This window comes from Rhinopithecus roxellana, chromosome 8 (assembly GCF_007565055.1).
Source record: "Rhinopithecus roxellana isolate Shanxi Qingling chromosome 8, ASM756505v1, whole genome shotgun sequence".
NCBI classification, from domain to species: domain Eukaryota; kingdom Metazoa; phylum Chordata; class Mammalia; order Primates; family Cercopithecidae; genus Rhinopithecus; species Rhinopithecus roxellana.
Window position 1 is genome coordinate 42,357,648 of NC_044556.1, and position 18,845 is coordinate 42,376,492.

An 18,845-nucleotide genomic window follows, 5' to 3' on the forward strand; every position below is an offset into this window, starting at 1 on the left:
GCTATGCAGTTCTCCTGAGATAAAGGTATGGTGTCAGAACCTTCAGAACCTGATGCACAGTGGCAGGTATCCATTCATCAGAGCCGGAGGAGGCTGTAGGGACTTCTTGACACCGCAAGAATAACGTAATTGCTAACTGGCCAAGAGCACTCACTTTCCACAAGCAGAGGAGGCTAAAAGCTAATCAGGGGCCCACTTTTTATTGGAGAAGGAAACAGTGACTAGGTGACAGGCTTGGAGTTGACTTCCAGGATAGGGATACAGGCTTTTGGAGAACAGATGAATTCAGGGACTTGTTGTTATATTTCCATTAGCAGGAAAAGCAGGGTGGGCTGGGCTGCCTGCTCCTGTGACCATAGGCCGGGAGACCCAACACCTGGGTTCTAAAGTTTTCTCCAACACAGGATGCTGTATGATGGGGGCAAGGCAGCCTCAGTGTTCTCGTGGAGAATGAGGGTTGGGGAACAAGCGGATCTCCTGGTGTTCTGTACGTTAATGAGTGTGTGTCCCAGGGAGAGGCTCACTTGTCAAAGACATTGACATAGACATCATGATGCTAAAGTCAAAGCAGGACTTCACAGAGGCATTTGTTTCACTGGGACCAAGCGCTGCAGGCAGATCTTTGAACAAGAGCCATCCAGAATAGAATCTCTCCAGGGCTACATTGAGAGGAAGTGAGTTTCCAGTCCCTGGAGATAATCAAGCAGAGACTGGATGGCCGTGTGCCAGGAATCTTAGAGAAGAGACTCATGGGCACTGAACTAGATGGCTTCTAAGCTCCATTGCTTAGGGAGCTTAGAAGGGCTATGATGGCAACCCCAGCCTCCTGGCTCGTTTTTTTCTGCCCCAGAGCAGCAATTCTCATTTCTGGCCCGCACATTAGATTCACTGAGATCTTTTTTTAAAAGTTAGTGCCGAGACCTCACTTGCAGAGATTACGATTTAATTGCTCTGGGGTAGTGCCAAGCCCCTCAGTTCTACAAGGACCTGGGCTATTGGTGTGCTTCATGGGCTTCCATCCCACCTCCATCCTACTTGTAGGGGTGGGGAGTTACAAACCCTTCTGCTCCCATTCTGCCTCTGTATGGAGCTCGAAGGTTTAAATCTGTATTTGCCGTTCCATATTCATTCACGCAACAAACATTTGTTAAGTGCTTGCTTTGTGTCTGTAAGAATCCTAGGTGGGCCAGCTTTTGGCTACCTTAGGAGCAGCAAGGACCAAACTGCCTTTAAAAAGGCCTCATCGGTCAGGAGATTGAGACCATCCTGGCTAACCCGGTCAAACCCCGTCTCTACTAAAAAATACAAAAAACTAGCCGGGCGAGGTGGCGGGCGCCCATACAGCTACTCGGGAGGCTGAGGCAGGAGAATGGCATAAACCCGGGAGGCGGAGCTTGCAGTGAGCTGAGATTCGGCCACTGCACTCCAGCCTGGGCCACAGAGCGAGATTCCGTCTCAAAAAAAAAAAAGGCCTCATCATGTATGTTTCCACCTCCTGCACGTAGCACAGTGCCTGGCACACGGAAACATGTAATAAAAATGTTTGATTGAATCGCGTGGAACCTTTGCCAATATTGTAAGTGGGGCAGGAAAATAAATTATAAGCAAGCATGCAGCAGAGAATTCATGATATGCCAGTTCCCCTCTGCCCAGACCTTATACAGGAAACTGTCTCCTTAATTGGAATTATGTTTGTGGCCTGAAGGGGGTGACCCGTCTGGCTTGATATTTTGGGAGTGTGGTCTCCTAAATAACCTTTTTCTGCCTTCCTTGGGGCATCGCACAGCGGGAGAGCCAGGGCCTGGGGAGGATCATTTTCTCTTAATTGGTGTCCTGGTTGTCATGCTGGCTTCACTAAACATTAGCAGGCCACCCTCTGCTCAGACCTGAATGCCCTTGTTATTAACTGCATGATGTCCCTCAGACATCAGGTTCCATCTCTTTCTGGGAGTGACAACTTAGAGGTCCAGGGAAATGCCCCAGGGACAACTTGACTTTATGAGTTTTGTGTCGAGACCACTGGCTTCCTTCACTCCACATGTATTATCTGCCTAGTGTCCCCGTGGCCAGGCCCAGTCTGCAGAGACGGTGCAGACTCCAAACCCTGACCTCAGTCTGTTCACTGTCTATCACACCACTAAAGCCATACAACTGGGGGCTTCTTCAGAGAGCAGGTGGGACTGGTGAGGGCAGGGCCTGCAAGGGTGATGTTCCGGCAATTGCCATCCTGTCTTCGTGAGGTTCCCTCTGGATCAGTGGTGAGAGCACAGGTTTGAATCTGGCCCCCACCTCTTCCTCATCCAGGGACAGTGGGAATGTGACCCTTTCCAGGCTTCAGATCCCTCATCTCTAGAATGGGGCCATGGGTTGTTCTGAGGACCTAAGGAAGTTAGCACAGTGCCTGGCCTGTGGTAAGTGAATAATAATTGTTAGCTGTTACTTTCATCACCTCTCTTTAGTTCTGATGAATTTGGAAATTCAGGATGGAAGTGTCTACCTGCTTGACATATCTCAAAAATTTTGCTCCCTTCATTCAAATATTCAACATTCAACTAATATTTATTGACTTACTATGTGCCAGTGTTCTAGGCATGGGGCTGTAGGAGTGAACAAATGCAATGTAAAAATTCCCCGCCCTCTGGGCTGACAGTCTGGTGGGGGTGAGAGAACAACATCAATGGGAAAATGGGGTCAGATGGTGAAAGGTGCCCTGGTCACCCCAGCTGGGCAGTGCTGAAGGGGGCACCAGGCATGGCCAGCCTCAGGGAGGATGTGGGGCCCAGGGCAGACTAGCGGGGTTCCTGGTGCTGAGGTTACCCTGTGTATTAGTATTAAATTAGTATTAGTAAATTAGTATTAAATTAGTATTAAAGCAGGTAATGGCTCCCAGCTTCGATGGTGGGTATATGGACCCCGTTCAGGGATGGGGGCTGAGGAGGGCACAGGAGGACTGAGGACAGGACTCCGAGGAGCCACCTGCTCTCAGGTCTGGATCAGACCCCACTTCCTGATGCGGGTCAGCTGGCTCATGATGCCTGGCCGGCTCCTGGGACTGAGAGGAGAGTGTGGATGGTCTCATCTCAGCTTTCCACCCGCTGGGGATCCACCTCAAGCATCCCCTGGTTGTGGGGTTGGGGTGTGGGCCCAGAACAGAAGCTTCATGTAAGAAGGTGACTGGGCTGGAGAAAAGGTGGCAGTGAGGTTTAGCCCCATCTCCAGCCCCTGGGACCTGTGGTAAAGACGTCCTCACCCACATAGTGGGCTCAGGCAGGCAGGAAAGTTTCCTGGAGCTTGGCAACTAGTATCCATGCTTGAGCTCTGCCATGGAGAGCGCTGGTCACTCGAGCACAAAGGAACCACTTGTAGGTCTTCTCCCTCAGTCTGGGCTTCCTGCCCCTTCCTGGCTGTCCTAGCCTGATGTGTCCTCCAGGGTCCCCTGACCTGACCCTTGGCCCATCTCTTCTTGACCTTGCACTGTGGGCAGGACGGAGAGGCCAGGGAGAGAGTCCAAGAGGGAGAGGATGGGATGTCAAGGTAACGGGGTGATGATTGTGCAGAGGGCAGCCCTTGGGATGAGCTCCTGGGAGCTCTTGGATGGCATTCAGGCTCAGTGGGTTGGGGTTGGAGGGGGTGGGGAATCCCTGGCATTTGGCAAGTGTCCAGCACAGTGCCTGGGCATGGTAAGTGCTCAGTGAATATATGTCATATGACTGCACGAGTGAATGAATGTTTGGCTATGCAGATTGTAAGTGTCTTTCTGAAATGCCTCGGGGATATCTTTATAAATTGTTGCAGCCATAAAATGCTGATATTGGGGGTGCAGCGAGCAGCTCCAGACTGAGGATCAGCTGCATTTACCTGCACTGACATCTGCATGGCAAGAGAAGAGGTGTTTGGCTACAAGAGAATGCATGCTTCTCTTTGTGTGAAAACAGAATGAGATTTTTCGTATGCATAATCTTATCTCATCCCCTAACAGCTGTGAGAAAAGTAAGGGTAGTTCTGGTTTGCAGAGAAGAAACCAGAGGCCCAGAGAGGTTAAAGGACTGATCCAATGTCACACAGCTAGTTAGTAGCAAAGACATGACTTTAACCTCTGGCCTTTTGGTTTCAAATCCTATGTTATTTAGAAAGAGACAATGAACATCTTCGTTAGCCCTCATGACTAAAAATAGGAAGCTTGCCGTGTTGTGTTTGAGGAGAAGATGGTGTGAGTGGGTTTTGTGGCTGACCATTTCACACCCAGCATTTCATCATCTACAAAATGCCTAGTAAAAGAAAACTCTTAAAAAAAAAAAAAAAAAGGAATGAGTGTTGGATATGTCCCTGTGACCTGTTTGTCATGGCATGTGTGCCTGGCGTCTTGGTCATCAGGCTTAACTGAACTTTGGAGATGGTTCTGTCCAAGAGTCTCATTTTACTGGGGGGCTGAGGCTTAGGAGAAGGAAGCAACTTGTTCAGGCCAGGCGTTTGCTACGGAGGAGGCTGAGACCCCTGCGCCCTTGGATCCATTCCCTGGGCCTCTCTTCCAGAGCTCTCTTGGCTAGCAAGCATCAGGGTCTTGGCCCTTCTCCCTTCTCAGGCTGGTCAGAGGTCCAGCTGCCCTCTGGAGTCCCCAGAGTCTCCCTTCCCACTGTGACAGCATCGGCTGTCTCTCCTGGTCTCAGGTTGGACAGTCCTGGGAGGCAGAGGGTCTGAGTGACTTCATTCTGTCACTTCATTCATTAGTAACTGAAACAGGATTCTGTTAGCTGACTTCTGGTAGCAGCCAGGCTGGGAAGCCGCTCTGAGGATGCTGGGAGGACCAACAGCTGCAATTATTATTATTATTATTATTATTTTTGAGACAGAGTCTTGCTCTGTCACCCAGGCTGGAGTACAGTGGCATGATCTTGGCTCACTGCCGAGAACTTCTATCTCCCAGGTTCAAGTCATTCTCCTGCCTCAGCCTCCTGAGAAGCTGAGACTACAGGCATGCGCCACCACGCCCAGTTAATTTTTGTATTTTTAGTAGAGATGGGGGTTTCACCATGATGGCCAGGCTGGACTTGAACTCCCGGCCTCAAGTGATCCACCTGCCTTGGCCTCCCAAAGTGTTGGACTTACAGGCGTAAGCCAACACACCTGGGCTTGCAATTAAATTAGGGTGCTCCACCTGGAAGGAGGAGGCTGTGCTAAGATAGGAGCTGAGGATGATGGGTAAGAATGAAAGATCCCGCCGGACGTGGTGGCTCATGCCTATAATCCCAGCACTTTGGGAGGCCAAGACTGGTGGATCATGATGTCAAGAGATCGAGACCATCCTGGCTAACATGGTGAAACCCCGTCTCTACTAAAAATACAACTGGGCATGGTGGCATGTGCTTGTAATCCCAGCTACTCGGGAAGCTGAGGCAGGAGAATCGCTTGAACCCGGGAGGCGGAGGTTGTAGTGAGCCGAGATTGTATCACTGCACTCCAGCCTGGCGATGGAGCAAGACTCTGTCTCAAAAAAAAAAAAAAAAAAAAAAAGAATGAAAGATCTCAAGAACTGGGCAGCATGAGATTGAGGAAGGAAGAAGGCCAGGGCTTGGTGCTGATGTGGAGGGAAAGGAGCCTCAGGTCTCCCTGGAGAACAGCGACTAGTGATGCGGTCTTCCCTGCCAGCAGAAGAGGGGCTGGTTTAATTTGCATAGCATTAATTAACAAGAGTATCTAATTAGGACAACCATTACAGAACCACAGTAATAAGCCGATGTTGAATATCAATCAATTTTGGACTTCTCCATGAAATTGAAGGAAAAGTTGACCTTATTAGATAGAAAAGATTTCTAAATCAATTATTTCCCAGACTGAATGCACAAAACATAGTGATGTCAGACAGGCACATCAGACCTTAATTCAGTAAATACAAACTTCAGATGCTGTCACCTTTTCCCTTTGGGGGTTTCAGCCAGTGACAGAAATCATGAATGGACCACATGTGTGTATAAGCACACACACGCATACAGCCATACACATACACTCTTTGTGGGTAGCAACTTGGTTGGGGAAGGAGCCTGTGCATCATTATCTGAATTAAGCTAATATTTCATTTTGGTTCAGTGCCCCTCCAGGACTCTGTCTGTAAGCATAGCTTTCTCTTTTTTGCGATGTTCCAAACAATAAAACACATTTAGAACTTCAAAGTCTCTGGGAAGGATCTACCATAATCATTACAGTTCTGGCCTGTTTTTGGAAGCTACAAGGCAGGCCAGGAGAGCAATTTCTGTGGCTGGCTCAGAAGCTGGGGAACACAATCCATCACCCTCTGCACAGCCTCAGGGGAGGAAAGGCTGGAGCAGCTCTAAGAAGCCACACTGCAGATATTGGAGGGCCAGCAAGGCGTGGCCGCAGGAGCAGGTGGGGTGCTGGGGCACAGGCAGGGTATGGAACCTGGAGGCAGACAGATCTGGTTGTAAAACCTGGCTTCTGCAAATCCTGGCTTTGCCATGGTGAGCCCTGCCCTTGGACAAGTTACTTAACTTCTGAGAGCTTCCGTTTTCTCCTCTGTAAGAGTGGGTTGATGATGCCGTCCTTGCATGGTAGGCCCCTGTAAACGTGCTTTATTACAGATTATTGTCATCAATGAGAAATCACAGATCTGTGAAGGGCTGCCTTGTGGCCTGGAGCAGAACAGGGACCACATGGATGGAGGCAGCTCTTAGGAATTCTGTTGACGTATTTTCAGTCTTTTTCTACAAGAAAAAAAGCTTAAAAACTAAATAATTGGAAATATACTACATATCGTGTTGGGATCTGAGTTTTTCACTTAATATTCTATCATCAACCATTCTCCATGTCTTCAGATATTCTCTGCAGAAGTGTTTTTTAGTGACTGCATAGTGTTCCATCACTGCCTGATCTCAAATCTACTTAACCACTTGAACATTTGTGGGCATTTAGGAATAAATGGTTTTTAAAATGACTCTCATGTAATGAGATATAATTCCTGAGTATTCCTGTGTGTTAAGGATTGTTACTTGACGTTGAAAAGTTCTGAGTCATGGGGCAGAAGGGTTGACCAGTTGACCACTGGATTCCCTCTGTTCTGCTAGTGCCTTATTGGCCCTCAGATGGGAGTGAGTAGGGGCAATGGGTGTGGCAGGTACCCCATCCTGGGGTGTATGGCAGCCCTGTGTCACTGCTGTTCCCCAAGGAACCATATCAATTTCAAGCTTCATTGATGTTCAGGCAGCAAAGAGAAGATGCTAATTCAACATTTTACCAAATAGAAAACATTCCTACTTCAGCCAGACTTCTTTGACATGTTTTCCAGCTATTAAAAGTGGTTGGTTAATTTTTTTTATTGACTTGATGGAGAATGCAAAGAAATCTGTAAGATATTGAGAGTCCCTGTTGATCCAGCACACAGCTTGGTCATCCCGCAGATGGGGCTGGAGCTGGCCAGGGAGGTTGTACTGGTCAAAACCAAGAAGCAGGTGGGAGTTGCCTGTTCATGTAAAGGTTTTGAGCTTTAGGACAAAAGGAAGAGGCTCAAAGGAGAGAGACAGCATCTGGCCCATTTCCCTTCACTGCTTCCTTTAAAATGATGGAAATAGACTTGGATTCTGATGTCAGTTCATTTCTGCCAAAAGAAATAAATAAGAGGCTGAAATGTACAACTGATCCCAAATCCTTCCCGGGGAGGTGTGATGCTCCCAGATGCTTTCAGACCCTTTTGAAAAGCAAGTTATGGTCATTTCTGGCTGGAAAACATTGTGAGCTGTCCCCAGTTGATTCGTGCAGGGAGGTTTGTCTTACCCTAATACAGTCTGAGTGTTCCTGAATTCACCGTTTGCTCTTTTCAGCTCCATTTGGGTCTTGTGGTTGGGTAGCGTTTCAGGCATCAGGCAGTGCTTGTGAAGATCAGAACGTTTTTGAGGGCCAGCACTGTGTTCTGTCCTTCTCTGTGTTTACATTGGACCAGAACAGCATCAACCCTCCTTAGGCCCCCATACATGTGTGCTGAGTAAATGATTGCAGGCTGCTCTTCATGGAACCGTGGAACATGAAGAGGCTAAAAGAAGACTTGCTTATGTGTAGATCATCTTATGTATAGCAAATAATGGAGATCTTTTCCCATAGTTGGACGACCCCATACAATGTAGAAAGTCAGAGTTAGTGAATAAGCCAGATCAGAAGCTTCTGGTGTGTATCACTGTGTATATAGAATCTAGCACACGGGTGGATATCTAGCAAGTGCCCAGCAAATGAGAAGTGGTTGAAATTGTTGTGAAAGAGTGAATGAATGAGTTACTTTATTAGTTTTCTTTATATCTCCAGTGGGCCTCAAGAACTGTACCAATGAAATGAATGGGGAGATTAATAGACATCAGGGAGAGCGCTTTCATTCTGTTTCAGCCCACAGAGGGTGGCCGAGAGCATGGACCTGGGCACTTGGAAGTCCTGGGTTCGAGTCCCAAGCCCTCCTCTCATTCTTGTGGTTGCCATATTGGACATACCGCCTCACTCCACAGATCTCAGCTGCCGTCACATCCGCCTCTGAAAGCTGCCTCTGACCCATCCCTCGAGCTCCCCTAGCTCTACTGTAGGTCTCACTCTGCCAGCTGATCATACTCTCCCTTACCTTGTTGTCTTAAGGTGTCCTTTAGGTCTATTTAAATGAATGCTTCCCATGTTTCTACATTGTTTCCCACTGGAGAGTGTGCCTGAGGGCTTGTGGGCGTGCTCTGTACTGCGAGTCAGAGGCCTTGGCTTTGAATTCTGGCACAAGCCACCCACCCCTCTGGGCCTCAGCCTGTAATATCTATAAGGTAAAAGGCCGAGGGCTGTTGTGAGGAAGGATGAGAACATATACGTGAAACCACCTTGTAAACTGTAAGGTGCCTTCCAGAAATTGGGCATCATTCTTCTAATGACCAACTCCCTGAGGACAGGGGCTGTTTCTTTTGTGGCGTGCACCACTCCGGACCAAGTGCAGGGCCGCCACACCCACACACAGTCGCTGCTTGGAAATGCTTCCTGGATCTCATCTGCTGCCTTTGCTCAGGGCTGTGTTCCCACCTCCCTTTGGAACTGGGAGCTATCTCTACTTACAGCTTTGAAATGCCCAGAGGTGCACCAAATTCCAACCCAGACACCCTGATTTGTAGAGGATGCAAAGTAAATGATAAGGGTAGTTAACACTTACTTGGCCAGGCACTGTTTTGGGCACTTTAGGTAAATTAACTCCTTTATTTTCACAACAGCCCTGTGAGGTAGGCCCAAATATTATCCCCATCTGACACAGGAGGCACGCTGGTGCAGAGAGGTGGAGTGGGCGTTCTAAGGTCATGTAGCCCTAAGTGGCTGTTGCAGGACTGGGACCCAGCAGTGTGGCCCCAGAGGTCATGTTCTTAACCACACCCCTCAGATTCTCTAAGCTGCCCTGGGGCTGAAAGGCTGCGGTGGAGAACACAGGGTTCACCTCCTCCACCTAATCCCTAGCAGGAGGGACTCTCAGGGTCCTTCTCCTGCCAGGACCCCTCTCTGCTCCTGTGCTCACCCACTTCTTTCTCCAGTAGCTCCTCTGTCGTCCCTGCCTCCTCCCCTGCCCTTGGCCTAAGCCAGGAGATGAGAGCAGCTGCCAGGACACTCAGATTCATTCCTGAAAGAATTCTGCCTCCGAAATCCTCTGGTTTGGGTTTAAGAGAAAACAGAGGCCCAAGCTGGCGTAATATTGATGCCCAAACCATGTAATAGCGGCACAAAAAAGAACGATGTTCATATGACTTACGAGCATGGAAGTACAAATTCTAAATAACACATCAGCAAACTGAATCTAGCCATGTATAACAAACATAATACATCATGCCCAAGTAGGGTTCATCCCAGGAATGCAAATATGACTTAGCCCAAGAAAACAGAGGCTCAGAGGGGGCAGCTGCTGAAACAGAGCCAGCCCAGGCACAGCCCAAGGCTTTTGTGTGGCTCAGGCTGACTTTGTGCTACACCTGCTCCTAGGAGGGGCTGGTAACAGTCCCTCCTGTGTCCCCACCCCTTCTCTTTTACACAGCCGCAGAATAAAGTGAGACGCTCCTTTCCCTGCACTCCCTAATTCTCTCTCTCCATTGTTCCTGCAGGACTCCATGTTTTCGTTGGCCCTGAAATGCCTTATCAGTCTGTCCACCATCATCCTTTTGGGCTTGATCATCGCCTACCACACACGTGAAGTCCAGGTAGGTGCGCCCGCCTCACCCCTTCATGCAGCGGCTGATCCTTTGGCCTTGCTCTGAGTCCAGCCCATCCCCACCCCCAAAACCCACTCCCCAAGCAGCTACTTGGGTGATTTGACAAGACGGTGCCCAAGATCTTGGCTCTTCTCTTCTGGTTTGGACCCAAATGGGAGAGGAAACTGCGAGGCTGCCCTATGGCTTTCGAATAACTGTTAAGTTGTCTTCAAAGTGGGGATCCCAGAGACAAGTGTAGGGCTTCATGCTGAGCGAGGTTGCTGTATTCGGGACCCTCACTGAGCACCATCGGGCCGGGAGAGCCCCTGATGCACTGCTCTGCCTTTTCTGTCTCTTGTTGGATCCTTTCTGAACTTGGGCCACTGAGTTGATCCCCTCAGTGAGGCAGACCTGCCTTGCGTACCCCCACATATGCTGCACCGAACTCCACCAAGGAGTCTGCTTTTTGTGAATGATGTGGGCTTCACCCTTGTGGGTGCCAGGCTGGGGGTGTCATTTTCTAGAAAGAATAAGAGACTGCTGTGGCCGAGAAGGCCCCTGTTTCTTGCTGCCCAGGAGTGACTTGGTACCCAGAGAAACACTGGCTGGGCCTCCAGGGTGCACTTCCAGTTTGGCTGACATAGGGAGGATGATTCAACTTGGGCCAGGAGGATGACACAGGAGGGAACAGATCTGAGGCATCTTCTGGTGACGAGCCTCCCCCAGCCCCCGGCCCTTCAGGCTGACCTGCACTGCTGTGGACCTGAACAGTTCTAAACTATCCAGATGTTTTTCCTCATGTGCATGTGAATCTGGAAACCATCCCGGTCCTTTGGCTGGAGGAGCACAGATAGATTCACATCTGGGCAGCATGCGAGAGACTGACGAAGACCAGAGCTCAGAGTCAGAAAAACTGGGGCCAAGGCTCGGCCATGACCTTTTTTCTCGGAGTGTCTTTGGCCAGCCCTGTGACCTTCCTGGGTCTCGATCTTCTCATCTAGAACATGGGGCCTTTATTCCAGCTCTGCTGAGCTGTTGTGAGGATGGGATGAGGAGTGCATGGGAGAGTGCTTTGTGAAGCGCTGTTTAACAACACTGTTCGAATCCAGTCCCTTTTGTTACTCTGCATTTTCAGGGTGGAGCTGCTGTGTGGATGCAGGTGGGCATGCCTCCTCCTCCTGGAGAGCCTTGGCTTTTTGTCTAAAGGTCAGGGGTCACTGTAGTTGACTGGGACATGGAAGCCTCAGCTCCAGGCCACCTTGGCAGGGCTGCATTCCGTCGATGACTAGAGGATACTGACCTGGATGCTGGGACTCTTCAGCCTCTAAAGGGTTGCACGTGCCTGGACAGGGGCTGTGCTTGTGCCAGATGCCACTAAGCAGCTTCCTTCATGGAGTCTGAATTGGACTAAGTGATGGACTCAGACATTGTCCAGTCAGCCCCAGAAAGGAGCCAGGAGTACAGGCAGGGAGGAACAGGGCCACGGAACCAAGATAGGACAGAAGTTGACAGTCTGGGCTCCGGGCCTGGTTCCACCCCACCCAAAGCCAGCTCTGGGACCCAGGCAGTCCCTCAGGGTCCATGTCCTCATCTGTAGGGAGACTGTATTACTTATGTGTCACCCTGACCTGTGTGGGGAGGTGTCACACACACCAAAGAAAAAAGGCAGAATCATAAAACTCAGTTATGACCCAGGCTTGAGGAAGGGGAAGAAGAGGAGCTGTTCTTAGCCTCAACCCCACACTATGTTGGTGCTAAGCCTGACTACTTCCTCTTTCTGCTCCAGGCATTGGTGTGGGTAGAGCCGGGTGTCCCTCCCTCTGATGCTCCTGAGGTCCTTGTTCCCAGTCCAGGGCCTGCAGCCCTAGCTCTTGGCCTGTTCTGGTCCAGCTGCCGCTTGACTCAGTTCTGGCCTGGTGGCAGGGTCATGTTGCTGACAGCCCAGAACCTGGCTGGGCACCCACTGTCCCATGTCCAGCTCATGGCCAATCTCTGTTTCAGCCCTAATCATGGGCAGGAGATGATGCTATTGGGGGTCATTCATTTTGGCCTGACACAATTTGGAGAAACAAAGTAAAATCAGTTGTGTTGAATCCTGACACTGGGGCTCAGTTTCCCCATCTGAAGTATGGGAACCACATCAGCCACTTTGCTGAACTCTTGTAGGGATTGGGAACAGTGTAGAGTACAGAGTGGGCTTTCACAGAGTGGAAACTTTGGTTCCTTTCCTGTGACCTTTGTCCCACTGCTTCTAGCTGGGCCTTGTCACTTACCAGCTGGGTCCACCAGGTGGTCACTACCATGACTGCCTGGTACTGGCAGGTGGCTGGGCTTCCTCCTGCTCCTGTACAGGTACAGCCCTGCCTGTACCCTGAGCTCCTGCTACCCAGCCCCTTATCCTCCCTGCAGCCTCCATCACTTGAGGAAAGTCACCAACACCGGCTTCCTCTGTGCCTCTTACCTTTCCAGTAAAGTTCTTTCTGTGCCCAGCTGGACCTTCTCTTGCCAGAGGGAAATGGGAACAGTTTGGGGCCAGAGAGTCAGCAGGAGGGAGGCTCCTACAGAATGCCCTTGGATATACCTCACTGGGCCATATTGCAGTTTTCTGTTAGGTGTCTTTCTCCCCAACCTCAGGGGCAATTATCTTTGCATTAATCTTTACATTTCCAGAGACCTATAGTGTCTGACAAAGAGCAAGCATTTGTAGCACGTTCTTTGAATGGAAAGCGTGCTGAGTTCAAGGTAACTATTTTCCAAAGCTGGTGATACCATGACTTAGCTTTTTGGTCTTGGACCTCAGTTTCCTCATCTGTTATTTAGCCCCCCAATCTTGTAATTCTCTGGTTTAGGTCTGGCTGCTCAGCCAGCTGCGGAACCTACTTCCTGCAAGTGGAGGAAGGAGTTATCCCAAGTGTGACTGATGAAGTTATGCAGAGGGGAGTGCTTAGCAAGCACCTTCCACAGGGAAAGGCCAGCTGCTGCCCATCCGTTGTGAAGCAGGCAGGGCAGGGAGTGGCTGCTACATCTCCCCTTGGGGTGATTCAAGACCTTTGCTAGGAATCTGCTCACAACTTTCCTCATCCACAATGGTTCCTGGTCACATGGCTAAATTTTAGCAGGGACCAGATGACCATGTCCCCGTCTTCCCTAACCTTGCCCCAAAAGCTCACACCCAGGCCCCAGGCCCTGCCCAGCACAAACGTGAGACTGGGGGAGTACCTTTTAGAACAATATTCTTATTTGTTCATTTAGATGGCTTGAGTTTTTCAGGAAGAAGAATTCTGCAACATTGTTGGGTAGCTGTCATCCAAACTGGGTAATTTATAAGGAACATAAATGTATTTCTTACAATTCTGGAGGTTGGGAAGTCCAGGATTAGGGTGCCGGCAGCTTCAGTTGTCTGGTGAGGGCTGCTGTCTGCTTCCAAGATGGCGCCGCATTGCTGTGTCCTCAGGCGGGGAAGGCAGGAGGCCCGGGGACTGAACACTGCATAGGGCCTCTTTGATACGGGCCTTAATCCCATTCACAAGGCAGGAGCCCTCGTGGCCTCAACACCTCTGAAAGGCCCCATCTCTTAGCACTGCCACATTGGCAACACCTGAATTTTGGAGGGGACACGTTTAAACTGTAGTGCCCACCTAGTGCAGGAACCCCAGGGCCTCTGTGTGTGCTGCTGTGGCAGAGCTGCCAGCCCCCTGGGAGAGGCTGCCCTACCAATGTCTTTAGAAAGCCTGCCCTTCTGCCAAGGTGAGGCAGCCTCCTTGGAACTTGCCCCCAGGCCTGGTTCTGCTTCTGGAGGAGGGAAAAGAAGGGGCTGTGTTTCCCGCGTGGTAGCCTCCATTGTTTGAAGATGGCACCCCACCCCATCTCTCCTCAGTCTTCTTCTCTGTTGGCGTTTTGGAGCACAGACCTTCAAAGACTCAGGCACCTCTTTTCCTCAGGCCAGTGTGTCTGGGAGAGAAATTAAAATACAAGAATCAATGCATTTTGTTTATTTACCAAAATTCTGACTGAAAATTGTGCTCTCCCTTAGAGAGTCCATTTACTTCTGTGGTTTAGCTCTTACCAACAGCTCTCAGACCATGCTAACCCCCTCCCCAGGCTGCAAACTCACATTTTAGATGCCACCAGCAGCCCTTGGCTCCACACGCAAAACACTGAAGTCCTCTTGCTCCCCAGTATCCTCTCCTCCTATGCCCTTGATGACCCACCAAGGGCAGTCATTGGTTCAGCATCTATTTAATAGTCTAGGTGCAGAGCCCGGGACAGGAGCCCAGTTCTCTAGAGGAGAAACTTGGAATTCACCATGCTTCTCCCAGGGGTCACCAACTTTGAGTGAATCTATGGCTCTAGTGAATGGCCCTGGTGCCATCCTGGAAGGCAGGCTAGCAGGTGACTGAGAACATAGACTTCAGAGCAGCCCAGCTTGGGTGCAAATCATGCTGTTTGTCACATTTTAGTGTGTAAGTGGCCTTTAACAAGTTACTTAATCCTTCTTAGTCTATTTCTTTTCTGTAAAATAGGACTAATAACCATACTGTGGAGGCCACAGCAACTCCATCTTGGATGCTGATCCTCCATATTGACTTCCGATTAACCCAGTTTTGGGAAAGCCTCTAAGATTTCTCCTTTATCTACTGTTTACTGTAAGTCCTGCCCTTAGGCAAATTGCTTCTGAAGTACATATACCCCTTCCCTCTGGTATCTAATCCCTGGTTCTAGGGCGTCATGGTGCAGGATCTACCATCTTGTCTTACTGCCGCCGGAGACTGTGGCTTTTGTTCGTAAGTTCCTATTAAATGTTTCTTTCTGAGAAACTGGATATGTCAGCCCCTTTCTTCAACCTCTCAGCTTCCTCAGCCTTTGGGGATAGGTTTGCATATGCCTACCCACCTGGAACCAGTACCTACCAGAAAGGGTTATTGTACAGATTAAATTAGAAAATATAAGCAGAACTCCTTCGCTTAAGTGAGAATGTTGTTTGTCTGGCTGACAGAGTGGAAAGGATACCCCGGACAGAGGTCTCAGAGTACACAAAGGCTCTGAGATGGGGAACTGCAGAGCACACTGGGAATGTGTCAAGGACAGGGTCCTGGGTAGGGGAGCGAATTCACTATGGATGGTGGGCAGGACCTGTAGGGACTTGTTTGCCTTGCTGAAGGGTTTTGGAATATTCTGTAGGCAGCAGCAGAAACTATGAGAAGGTTTCAAGAGGATCAGATTTACATTTTAGACAGCACTGTTCATCTGTAGCATGCAAATGTAGGAAAGGCCAATTTCAGAGGCAGGAGGACAGTGGGAAGCATGTCATCATGGGCCAGGTGAGGGGTGATAATGCCCAGAGCTGGGGCAAGAGTAAGGAAGGGAGAATGGGAGGGACGCAGTGCCCCAGGGAAGAAGTGCCTGGCTCAGAGCCCCGGGCATGGAATAAGGGGTGGGGTGCAGACACATTCATGTCCAGAGGCGTGGAGCAGAGCCTGGCATCCTTATTAAAGTTGTAGGGATGGAAGGTGTGGTCCCTACACCCAGGCCAATGCTGGGCACATAGCAGGTAGTCAGTGAACGCCTTCAACCTCATGAATTTGAAATACAAAGGACCAAAAAAAAAAAAAAAAAAAAAAAGAGGGAGGCTTTTAATTTATTAGGTATATAAAAGGGGATATTTTCATTAAATACCGATAGAGTTCTGAGCAGACAAGGAAATTACTTGAAATTACAGGACATAAATTATAGGAAGCCTCACTCGCTGTGGCATGATTGCTCTGTGGATGGGAGTGTCCTCCTAGGTGCATGTAATGTACTGTCACAGGGACATGGGTGTCTGTAATGCAGGAGGTGTTGCTGGTCCAGGTGCTTTGGAGTCCCACCACTAAAGGAGTTACTGGTGTCCTCCCAGTAACAGACAGGACAACTCACGCTGTGTCTTGCTCTGTGCCCTCACTCTCCTTTCTCCCTGTAAAAGAAAGCAGACTCAAGTCACATCCTGAACGTAACCTGTAAGGTGCCCTGGCACTGAGAGACAAGGTATAATAGCAGAGCGTGTACTGACCTCTATAAATTTTCCAACCCTAGTACAGTCTATAAAAATGGTGAGTCCATTCATTTGTCTATTTATTCAACAAACATTTATTATAGGACTACTTTGTGCTAGGCATTGAGAATCCCGAAATAAAACAGACCTGATTCCTGCCTTTGGAAATTGGTTTGTCCTAGACCTTGATCCACTGTGACCCAGGGTCATAAGTGCCATAATATGAGGGTCTGTGAAATGCCAAGTGGCCACGGAGGAGGGAGTGATGCATTTCTCCCAGAGAGGCTGGGCAGGTTTCACGGGGAGATGATGCTGTGCCCCGTATTTGCCAGGAGCAGAAACCTTGTATGCTCAGGACAGAGCTGGCCCAGAGCGTTTTAGGAGAGGAAAAAAAGAGAAGGAAGCTGTGCCTGTCCTCCGAGGGAAGGTGGAGGCTGCCCAAACCCCCCAAGGTTGGGGCTAGAGTCCCCATCCTTCTTCAGACACCTGGTAGAGGTTTCCTAAGGGTGTCTCTGGCTGGTTGGTTGATGGACTAGAAATACCTTAATTGAACCTCCGTGATCTTGAGACCCCCAGATAGACTTCTCAGCCTGGCTAGGTCTGAGCATGTCAACTCCTTAACTCAGATGTGATGAGCAGATGGAAGGAGGGAGCTGGGGCCACTCGTCCTGAAGGGGAGGAGACCTTGACAGGAAATTCCACATGGGGGCCTCCTCTGCCGGGTGTACATCCCTCTCCTGTCCCACTTTAATAAATGTGCCCCTGGTTGATCACAGCACACCAGGGAAGTTGAAAATGGGGAATATGTTCCAGGGAACAGTGCCCGGCGATAGGGATTCACTGGAGTGCTGCTCTTCTCTGGGCCTCGGCCTCCTACCTGGCCCAGCTGTGCACAGTGGGGCTAGAAAGAGAGGAAGAAAGACAGAGAGGATGCTACGCCGCCAACTGGGCCCGAGAAGTCAGAACACCATGGAATAAATCCTTGTCAGATTACACTTTGAAGACAGAAAACTCAGAGGCTGATACATTAGCAAGCGCCTCAGAGACGATGGTGTGGCCACATCTTGTCTAGTACTTTGTATTTTTTAGAGGGTTTTCACATCTACCAGACTTTTGGCTTGGCTGCCTTTACCTTTTTGCCTTTTAGGTTTCAGCATAGATATTTCCTCCTCCAGGAACTCTCTCCGGCCATCATCCCCCTTCCCTGACCCCAGGGTGCCCCTTTTAGGAGTAGACCTAGCGCTGGCTCTTACTTGTCCCTGTGTGTCTTACGTTGGTTGTGAATACTATCTCTTGCCTGCAACTCCCTTCCCTGACTGTGGGCTCCATGGCAGTGGGGAGTGTATTGGATTCACTGTTGTACCCCCAAAGCCATGAGAGTGCCTAGCACATAGTAGGTGCTCAATGAGTGTAGGTTGAACGAATGAATGAATGAACAACAAAGCTGGGGTAGGCATGGCAGATTTGCTGTCTCCTCATTCTAAGGAGAAAGCGGAGCCTCTAACAGACTGAGAGCCTAACCTGAAGCCCACAGCCCCGACATCTGACCCGTGCTTTCTGCATCCTAAGGGGCTGTAGGTCCCAGCGGGTTGCCCAGTGAGCTGGCCGTGCCCACCGTGGCCCTCCCTGGCACTCTCTGGGAGGCCCACCTGGATCCCAGCACCTTTTCACTTGGATCGGCCGCTGGCCATGGATTGCCATGGTTACTACACCAGGCCTGGCAGTCTCTGTGTGACATTTTGGTTTTATTTGCTAAATATTTAAACACTTGGGCTTAACCCTTTCTGCCTCAGAGGGGGCTTTCCTGCTCCTGCTCCCCGTCCCTTAGGTGTGAGGCCCCCCTGCTGCTCTCCCTGGCCCTGGCTGGCATCTCCAATGGGGTGGGTGTGCTCACGGTGGCAGCAAGGCTTGTTTCTAGGCTGCCTGTATTGACTTTCTGTTTTGTCTCTGGGGAACGTCATCCTGGATCATGCTCTCACTGGGCGGTGCTGTGTCCGTTAACAGGTGTGAAAAGCCCTGCCCTGTGCACGTTAAGGCTTGACCTCCCTGTCAGCTGGGGTTCTGTTGACTTCCAGGCAAATGCCTCTTGCCAAGTCCTCCAGGAGCTTCCTTAGCTCCAGGAGTTCAGGATTGGGGGGGTGGGGTGGGGGCAGGGGAGTCATCTGCCCTTGAATCTGGCAGGAGGACAGAGGGGAGACTGGTTTCGGGAAGAGTCCGTGTTTGTGAATGGGAAGGCGGTGTGTCGCCTCCCACGCCTCCTCCCCTGCGGGCTCAGGATGAAGCCTCTCGGGAAGAGGAGGCGGCCCTGGAGGCTGAATCCACCCAGCTATGTGTTACCTTGGAAACCACACACTTGTCCTCGCCCTAGGCCATGTGAAGTGAGGGGGCCGTGGACATGCTTCTCAGGAAGCTTCCAGTGTAATTCAGGATACAAAAAATCACAGTCCCAGCATGGGCAGCTGAGAGAATGACGCTGATAACTTGTGAGCTAGGACAAGCGACTTGTTCTAGCTCAACCTCAGTTGTGTTGTCTGTAAAGTGGGCAGATTAGGCCAGATGATCTCTGAGAACTCTGATTGTAGCCAGAATTCCATGTCTGAGGGACACTGCGTGACAAGGAGAGG

At 50.1% G+C, this 18,845-nt stretch overlaps 1 protein-coding gene across 2 annotated transcripts in view; it reads left to right on the forward strand.

The window, feature by feature from the left end:
• Window positions 1–18,845, forward strand: part of KCNN3 (potassium calcium-activated channel subfamily N member 3) — a 164,133-nt gene that overhangs the window by 38,058 nt on the left and 107,230 nt on the right. For both annotated transcript variants that reach the window (XM_030936751.1, XM_010364683.2), the window contains exon 2: window positions 10,104–10,199. In XM_030936751.1, the coding sequence (XP_030792611.1) occupies window positions 10,104–10,199 (96 nt within the window). The remainder of the gene's footprint in view (window positions 1–10,103; window positions 10,200–18,845) is intronic.